The 9,622-nt window shown below is 40.8% G+C and overlaps 1 protein-coding gene across 2 annotated transcripts in view; it reads right to left on the reverse strand.

The window, feature by feature from the left end:
- RALGAPB (Ral GTPase activating protein non-catalytic beta subunit) overlaps window positions 1–9,622 on the reverse strand; it is a 58,125-nt gene that overhangs the window by 19,058 nt on the left and 29,445 nt on the right. The window contains exons 15-19 of one of the 2 annotated variants that reach the window (XM_008643477.2): window positions 8,360–8,481; window positions 6,133–6,315; window positions 4,003–4,154; window positions 2,141–2,362; window positions 1–3 (exon numbers count right to left, since the gene is read on the reverse strand). The exon at window positions 1–3 is cut by the window's left edge and continues 94 nt beyond it. In XM_008643477.2, coding sequence (XP_008641699.1) covers window positions 1–3; window positions 2,141–2,362; window positions 4,003–4,154; window positions 6,133–6,315; window positions 8,360–8,481 — 682 coding nt within the window. Of the gene's footprint in view, window positions 4–2,140; window positions 2,363–4,002; window positions 4,155–6,132; window positions 6,316–8,359; window positions 8,494–9,622 lie in introns of both variants that reach the window. The other variant, XM_008643476.2, reaches the window with a different exon arrangement.

Genomic DNA, 9,622 nt, shown 5'->3' on the forward strand with positions numbered 1-9,622 from the left:
CATCTGCAAAGCACAGGGGTTAAGAGAATAATACATCATCATATATTGCAAACAATTTACTGTGTAATCATTTAACAAGAAGAAGATGCAGGCATGATGGCAGAGGTTTTCCTTTCAAGGTTAATTCTTCCTTGACCCTGAAGAAAATTCCTGGTGAGAAGCAAGCAAACCTCTCTGCAGCAGGAAAGTGCTAGTCTACTTTGTCAGCTCAGTACTTGCCAGCTCAGTTTGATCATTAAAAGCAACTTTCATCCAAATTCATGCAGATCACTATTTCTCTCCGAAATATCTCCAGGAAATCAAAAAAGATTGTCCAGCCACTGCCTGTTTAGGTGAGACAATGACCATATGGAGACACAGATTCCATGATGCTTCCATGACCTTCTGCAAAAGTTCCTCACAAATAGCAGCAGTAAGAACAGTGGAAGGACAAAAGATAATGGTCAACAAAGACTCAGGAAGATTCTGACTCCACATCATGGAAAATTTTTCCCCAAAAGGAATAGGGACACAGAGAAGTTGTCCTCTCAGGTTTTGCGAGACCCACTTGGGCAACACCAGGTTGCATTATCCTGGTCCAAATTCAGTGCTGGCCTTGTCTACAGCAGGAGGTCAGACTACAGAGTCCTGAAGTGCCTTTCTACTGGCACAATGATGGTTTTAACATTGCAGGGATTTCAGTCTTCCTTCAAGATTTAAAAGGCCACTGATGTTAGTCACCTTAGATGAGATCATCATACTTCTATAGCTGTTCTTCTTAAAGGTATTTGAGTTTATCTTTTGTGCACATAAACTACACAATGGCACCATCAGGTAACGAGCAGAACTCTATTCCTTCCCCAGTATTGCCTGGGAATTTCAGGGTGCAGCACAGCCTATGCACACCCTGTACATAAGCACACCACAGAGAGAACCCAAACCAGCTCCCCAGCCACTCACTTCTGTGATCTGCCTCAGAACTGGCCTGATGTATTTGTGCATTACTGCAATTAATCTTGTAATTAAAAGGGGATTTGTAAGCCAGTTACGCACAGCAAGTAAAGATAATCTAATTTGTGATTCCAACAGCTTTGCAGGATTCCACACTAAGTAATACATTTAGCAGTGAGTGAGGATGAGGATTGCTTAGCCATTCCAGCACGCTCTAATCCATTCCAGTCAGGAACACACTTGCTCCAACACAGACTGGGGGTGAACATGTGGCAGTGGCTCCCAGCATTATCACTTCCTGCAAGATCTATTCAGTGGTTCTCAACATGGTCAGAGCACTCTGGACCACAACTCAACTTCTCAGCACCAATTCACGCAGTTCTATGCAACCTCTGCTTTCAAGACTAGTTTTTAGGCTCCATCCTATCCACAGATGAGGAAAATGTACTGGGGACAGAACATCAGATCTAAGATAAGTTAGTCTTTAACTGAGGTAGCATCTTAGAGAATTTTCATCTGTTCTGTTAGGTAACACCATGACACATGAAGACTTACAGAGAGATCAGTTATTCTGTTCAAATTATCACTTAATACCAGATTTTTGTAATATAAATTCTCGATGGTCAAAGTCTATGAGGCTGAAATGAGCTAGACTCGGCTGTGAAAGCCAACACCCTATCACAACACCCTGTCACAAATCTCCTTTACAGGAGGTGTCATTGACAGAACAGGATCAGATATGAGAAAGTTAAAACAGCTCCTAAGCAACTAAAACCACCTGAGCTGAAAGCACCCACAGAAATATGCAGTAATAGGAGGCCTAAAGTAAGCAGCAGCAATGGTGCAAGCATAAAGGAGACATACTAACTATATGTTGAGCACTTATCCCTATCAAGTCTCCTATACTCTTCACATTTTCATTCTTGTACGAACAAGGATGTTGATGCTTTTGTCCATCACCCATTATTTCAATGGCAGTCAGCAGCAAGTATATGATCTAACTGGTTGAAAGACTTGGACAACTGCATGAACAATTTGGGTAGGCTTGTGCATGTTTGATTATCATGGGCATTAAAGTTATTCCCACCACTTCATCCCAGAGCAACACTCTGCTCTATGTGCCCACCCACAGACAGGAAAGCCCCTGAAATGTGAAAGAGACACTTGATGAAGTACCTTTGTTTTGCAGCTCCATACAGAAAGTTTTAACCTGAGAAAGAAGGAAATGGGAAATCTGAACTTACTCTGTTCGTTCCCTAGAGGCTGCTCCAACATGGCCAGGATGACACTATTATCCAAAACAAAGTAACGGAAGCTGTGCTTGTTTATGGTAGGGAGACGGGAATATTTAATTAATGTGGTTTCATTCACCAAGCTGCAAGGAGAAGCAGGACCACTGGGAGAAGGAAATGCTCCAAGTAGCTGCATAATGCTGCAAGTGAGAAAAAAGTTGAGAGTTATGACAGATTAAGTGAACTGTTCCACCCAAGCGCAAATTTTCACTCACATTCTTCATCTGTATCTTGACCTAGCAGTTACATTATCAGGGCACATCTGCCCTCACCCATCAGGTTATTTTAAGATAACCAGTACCTTCAGAAAGACATACATGAAAACCTACAAAGAAGGGTACTCTGCCTATAGAATGAGCTTCTTTATAACCTGGGTTATAAAGACATGCTTTAAAGCACGAAAATCTGTACCCTTCCATAGCTTCATGTTCATTTTTAAAAGATTATTTCTCCAATCATCCATACTTTAGCCCCCTCATATCAACAAGCAGGACAGACATGGCAGTGCACTAATTACAATTGCCTTTGCTTTCTTCAAGTACGGATTACAGTACCTTAAAACCCTTTAAAGGGTTGGGACCCTAAAAGGTCCAGGATCACATAAGCGTGACTACCACAGATGGTCATCTTCCCTGGAAGAAAACCTCCAGGTGGGGTCCAACAGTGCTTACTTCCTTGGAGCCACAACCTTAGGAGGCCCCTAGAAGCACCATTTTAGATCATCTGAAGTTGTACATGGTCTCACCAACACTATTAGAAATTGAAAATTTCTATGGCAGGAACCAGTAATGAGAGCTGTCCAGAGTTGGACTGAAGTTCATATGATTTAAGTCAGGACTTTACCCTTAACACCAGCACGTAGACCAAAAGTAAGTCTATTGATTGCCCTCTCCACACACTTTTCCACTTTACTGTGAAAACAGTTTCATGTCTCTAAATGAAAATAAACACTTTCAGGCACCAATAAGGATTTGTCCATAAGTTCCGAAGAGTAGTTGCTTTTTCTTGGAAATTACACACTTGTTTTTACTAACAGTAACATTTATAACAGTTGGATTTCAAAGCAGAGCAAAAAAGAAAGCAGCTATTGCCTTTTGCAAAACATATTTATCCTCCCCATCCTCAATCTGTCCTGTCTGCCATCATACTGTTCAGCCCATAACACAGTGCTTTCCAAGTTCTCTGGAGCAAATCCCAATTTTCCTCTCTGTGCTTCCCCAACCCACACATTATCTGTTACTGCATTTCCAGTAGAACCTCTCAAATACATTAAGCAAGCCCAACGCTGTGGGCAGGAAGCCATCCCATCCTGCTCCAGCATACATGTGCTGCATGTGCCATTCCCTGCTGTCACACAGTGTCTATCAGTTTCCTCACCAGAGTGGGGACAGCATATGTTGTCAGGCTGAGGAGAAGAGAAAATGGGAAGACAGGATCACTAAGTTAAGTGAAAGAGAGAGGGAATTGCTGTCTGCAGAGAGGCCTGGCCGAGAACAGAACACCAGGGCTGGAGGAGGATGTGGGTTTTGCTGTACAAGGAGAGAGGAGGCAGGAGGGGAAAACAATGACCAGAGGGATCTGTTTTCTGTTAACACCTGCAAGGGGAGGGGGGGAGATCTAAGGCAGAGCAGAGTCCTGCCCAAAAGGCAAAGAAAGGGAACTTCTGCCTAACTTCTTAAATGCTCTTGTTACATCAGAGATCACCTGCTGGGAACTCCCTATTAAACACTCTCAGACAAGACAACACTGAACATTAAAGGTGCTCTGACAAATTACATACCATGTTAGTGTAGCTTCAGCAGCATCCTTCACTCGCATGGATGCAGGGTTTGGCTCCTTATCTCCTTTGTACTTGACCTCCTGTTCGCTGTTTTTGGATTTACTCCCTGAAATGCCCAGCTCCACAATCTCCAGTACCTCTTTTAAACAATCCTAAAACACAAGAACAACCGTGAAGCAGAAGCATTTGGATAAACATCTCCAAAACCTCATGGAAATAGTGATATATCATTAAGTAAAAAAACCCACTGCTGGTAGTATGAGCTCTTTATTTAAAGGCAGAAGATTATTCCAACACTGTTAAAATAAGACCACATTTGCTATAGAACTGGTATTTTTTCTGTTTATAGATGTGTACTTGTATTATCTACTCATATTCTAATGGTAGAAAGTGCTCTGAATGAATAAATACATTTACATACCAAATTGCCAAGAGGACTATTATGAATGCAACCAAAAAATGTACACATATTTAAAGAGACAATAAATGCATTTCTGGGACTCTTTGCAGAAGTTTTAAGTTCTAAGCACATCAAGAATGAACTCATCTGGAAAACTGCAAGAAATCCTTTTCCAAATTTTTCATTTGCCAACATCTTTCGTTAGTAAAATACATCATGGTATCTAATTCACCAAGAGAAGAATAAGAACATTCTAAAAGTACACTGTAAAAGCATCAACAAATCTATTACAGGAGAGGCCAACACTTAGTAGAGCTGCAGCTATGACACAAAAGTGCTGTGCAGAACAAAATCACCTGCTGAAAATATTTGGATTGCTACAACAAAGGTTCAACTCTCATGGCCTGAGCTACAGAATAACAAAGGAAGACTTCTCCTGAACAAATAACTGATTAAAACTGAACACGAGTGGTCAGGCTGTACCACCAGAAACCTGACAGGGTTCTATGTCTTGGCCTTTGTCTTTCCTTATATTCATCGTTGATATAGAATAAAAGGTGAAGAGAAAAATCAAAGTTTTCTAACAGATCAAAATTAACCAGTATTGGGCTGCAAAGACTGGCCACGAAGAACTGCAGCAAGAGTTTACAGAGTAGCAATACAGCAGGTGAAATTCAAAGCAAATGTAAGAGGAGGCACCTGGAAAGCTGCATTTTTAATAATTGCAAACGCAGGGAAAGGTTCTCATCTGACTATCATGACTCAGGAAGGAGCTACTCAGTCTCCAGTACATAGTGCACACAGTATGTAGCACTATCTCCTTATAGTGGTAATTGAAATAAAAAAGACCATAAAGAAATGGAATACAGCATTATGAACCACAACCTGTGCCACCATCCTATCGTAGTCACCTACTGCCACGCCAGTACTCCAAAGCACATTCAGAAAGCATCTTTAAAGTTCTGCTTGTGGGTTTTCAATCTTCTTTTTTTTAAAATATACGTACTTTTGTACATTACAAAATAAACAAAACATAAACATGTTCTATCTAAAAAGATAACAAAATATTACGCAATACATACATATCTATTATCTATAAAACCACAGAAAAATCACTAACTTGGCTCTGAAAGGAGACCAGTAATGAAAATGTGCATCCAAATTTTTTCATTTTTTCTTAAGCAGCAAGGCAGAAGGCAATTGAAAACATGCCTCTCATTTCCTGCTCTTCTCAAGCTTCCCAAGCAAATTCCACCTTCCATTGAGCTATGCTTTGCTCAGTTGCTAGAAAATTGGTTTCTTGGTGAAACAAACTCTGATTATCAAAGAATCAAAGCATCAAAGGAATTCTATTAAGCCTAGAAAATGCTTTAGTCAGGTAAGAGCTGAGATACAAGGAGAGTCATGGCTACCTGCAGCTATGGGTTACCCCATTCATTTCTATGTTTCTTTTCTGGTTTTTTTCCAGATTTCTGTTCTTCTCTCTTTTTCCAGTTTCACAAAGCAAGAAGAAAGATTGAGACATTCCTATAACTATAAAGGTAATTTTAAAGCCAAAAACTGTATTGGTGAATAAAGATCAGGAATTAAAGTTCAGAAGTATTTTGCACAGAAACTGTTTTGGAATTCCTAAGAAAGTTAAGCAAACCACACTATTTTAAATTATTGAGGTTGGGCACAAAAGGCATTTCAGATGCAGCACTCAAAATCTATCCACTGGAGACTCTGACCTTCTCATCGAGCATGTCGGGGTGCTCCGTGAGCCAGACACAGAGGCACTGGAAAGCTGCCACGATCATGGAGTGCAGGTCCCGGGAGTGCAGCGGGGCCGGGCGGCTGCACTGGTACACGATGTAGCTGCACACGGAGCTGATCGCACGCTTCCGATCCGAGGGATCGACCACCACCTTCACCTGCACCACACAAGGGCGACAGGGTGAGAATTCCTCCACAAAAATCTTCCAGAGAAAAAACAGTTCTTGAAAACATTTTTAAATGCAGTTTTAAGAAATAGGAATAAACAGTTGAGCTCTTTTTTGATTACAGGTTAAAATTGCAGGTATTTAACAGTGATGGATATTGAAACTAAAAGTAAAGAAATGCTACACTGAGGTGTGACCACATTGCATGGCTTGGTTTCCAAGATCAGGAATGGTACCAGCGTGGCTTGATAAGAAACCAAATGTAAGCTGAATTTGCAGTATTGAAACTTATTTTCCACAAATGACTCTTCAGCTCTAGCAACCCATTCTGTATCTCCAAGAACTCACTCACTGCCAAGTTTCCCTTCCACATTCAGCTTCATTCTGCTCAAGTACCTTTCCCCTAGACATATTCTCATCACAGTAACTTTCACCACTGGAAAAAGGAACAAAAAAGCCATCCTCCAACAAGCACAATGACAAAAACCCCATAACCTCTTCCCCAAAACTCACTGCAAACACCCCTCTCTGCTCCTCTCCCACCTCAGGGCTGCAGAAAGCAAGGCTCCAGACCAGAAGGTCAGGAAACAGCACAATGTGCCATGAGGATCTGCACTGTAGGGCTAAAGAACTGAATTTCTCTTCTCTCTTATTCACAGCCTGTGACTCAGCATAGGAACAGATGGATTTTTCTACTCTGTAGCATCTGACCATGCTCTGTAAAGCTTTGCTTATTCAGGTGTACCCTTATCCAAGCAGGAAGGTGGATGGGCTTGCTGGTGCCAGCACTGAAGCCTGGCAGCTGTACTCCACAAATGGGAGTGACAATTCAGAGCCCCAGGATTTAGGTAGAACATCCTTCAGAAGCCCAAGATCTACAGCAGAGTCCCCTAAAGGTGAGCTTATGAAAGGGAGGTTTGTGAACCAGCAGGAAACAAGACTTTTGACTTTTCCAAGTCCCACTAATAACCTAGTGCTGAACAGACACAAGACAGGGCAGCCCCTACCTGAGAAAGGCTTTGGGACCTGTCACCTGCAAAGACACAAGCAGAACAGGTCCCCACTGCAGTTCTGCAGGAAGAAGTGATCTCTCTTTTCCCCACTTTGTTTTAAAGGGGAAAGATATTCCAGGGCAAGAATTACTTCAGTTGCATGAGAATTATACAAAGACTACAATATTTAGTATTAACCTGGGGATACATTTCAAAAGATAATATATTTCCACATACCCATAACCCTGCAAGAAAAAAAAACCAAACCAAACCAAGAAAACCCGGGTTTAACCACACAAGCTGCAGGAACCCCTGGTTCTGTATGGTGCTCTATAAGACCTAATAATACACATTAATTCATTTCAGAACACTTTCAAATACATTCATCAGTTCATGCTACTGCAATAGTGAATGAACACCCAGTCCAATACGGCTCAGTGCTGACTTTGTGCTCTAAAAACTGCCTGAGACATACATTGAAAGACATCTGTTGAGTTCTTGAGGGATTATGATGAGAAATGCTGAATTGTCACACCAGGTTATCGTGGCTGCTCTAAGTACACCGGACTTTTGCTTAACAAGGCCATGAAGTCCAGCCTGGGCACAAGAGCTCTCAGGCAGAAAGGGGCACTTTGCATCTCAACAACTCGTCTCCCCCACCTAGTAGCTTTAGTTGTTATTTGTGTTGAATGAAGGAACTGCATGCAGATAAAGCTCTGAAGAAGGCAACACTACCTATTAGCGATACACTATGTTTTGTCAAGCTCTAAAAACTATTTCCAGGATGAGAAGAAGGGGAAAAGTGGTACAACAGAAGTTTCAGCCAAAAGGCATTCCCAGGCCATGCATCCTTTGAGCCACAGTGCGTTTACACCGGGAGAAAATTACCTACAACAGCAGCGCTGTTTCTTTTTCATTTCCAAACAGAAGAGTTGCTGACAAACTCAGCCACAGAAATATGTTTTGTGGCATGACTTTCACCCAGGCAGGACCACAACCACCCTGTGAGAAGGGGCCAGAGCACGCCACGCTGCATGTCTCACCTTTGCCAGTCCAGAGAGCAGCTCCAGGGCAGCCAGAGAGATACTCATGTCCTGCCTCCACTGGGAGTTGAGCCTTTGGGTTACCAGGTGGATGCTGCGGATCAGCAATCCAGCAGCTGTATCTGTATGAAGAGCTAGGATATAACCCCAAAACCACACACCACAGGGAGGGAAAATAACTAAGCATTAGTGACAATAAGCAAAGCAGAGGCACAAGGCAAAGCAGCCACAATACAGACATAAAATAAACCCTAACCATCTCAAAACTGGGTTGGTGACTTTTGCACAGGCTAACTCCCTCACGTACTCTCCAGGCATTATACAAATCCATTCAGACTAGCTAGCTCAATTTAATTTTTTTAAAAGACATTTTGAATAATCCCAGCAGCAGAACAACCAGCTTCAGGTTTCGCTATTGTACTTAAATTGTCTGTCATGTCATGTCTTTTAGTCTCTGACAAACACAGGCATTGGTAATGTATATGAAACATTAGTAGTTGTATTGAGGAACTAAGGAGCACATGTAATTTCAGATACCTCTGTCAGAAGTAAACCATTCTTTCCATACCTAATGTTTATCAAAAGCTGCACTAGATTAACAGATGTAGATAATGAAAGAATCAGTGCTAGAGAAAGAAACAATTACTTTTAACCTTTCATTTCCTTGAACCTTTAATTCCAAATTAAAAACAGAAAATGTTTTAAGTATAAGTTGTTCTTGCTTCAAAATACTAGGAAACATAAATACTATCTGTATTTCTTAAAATTGAAGTATGCAAATTAATGTCAGAAATAAAAAACTGCTCAATGACTAGTTACAAAGAGACATGAGAACTATGACGGATAAGGCATATCCTTCCCAAAATTTAAATTACCTTATTTAACACTCAAGAACTAAGTCCAATGTCACACCAGGAAAAGATTCAAGAATCTACTATGGCTAAACAGTAACAACAGACCATCTTGTTTTCAATTTTCTCTTGTTTGAAGCATCCAGTTGAAACGTAAATCCTTTTCATAAGCTCCTTACAATCTTACCTTCTGTGCACAGGAAATTTAAAAAATCCAATAAAATGAATATACTACAAAAATATATTTCAAGTTACATCATGGTATGAAGACTCAGTAATTCAAATATTTAGAAGATTTTTTAAATCTTACAAATGAATATTTTTACAAGCACTTGTCAATGAAAACCCACATAAAATAAACACACAATTTAAATGGTGTGCAGAAAACTAGCACTTTGATAATTTCAAACAA

This window comes from Corvus brachyrhynchos, unplaced genomic scaffold (assembly GCF_000691975.1).
Source record: "Corvus brachyrhynchos isolate BGI_N302 unplaced genomic scaffold, ASM69197v1 scaffold661, whole genome shotgun sequence".
Classification (NCBI taxonomy): Eukaryota; Metazoa; Chordata; class Aves; order Passeriformes; family Corvidae; genus Corvus; species Corvus brachyrhynchos.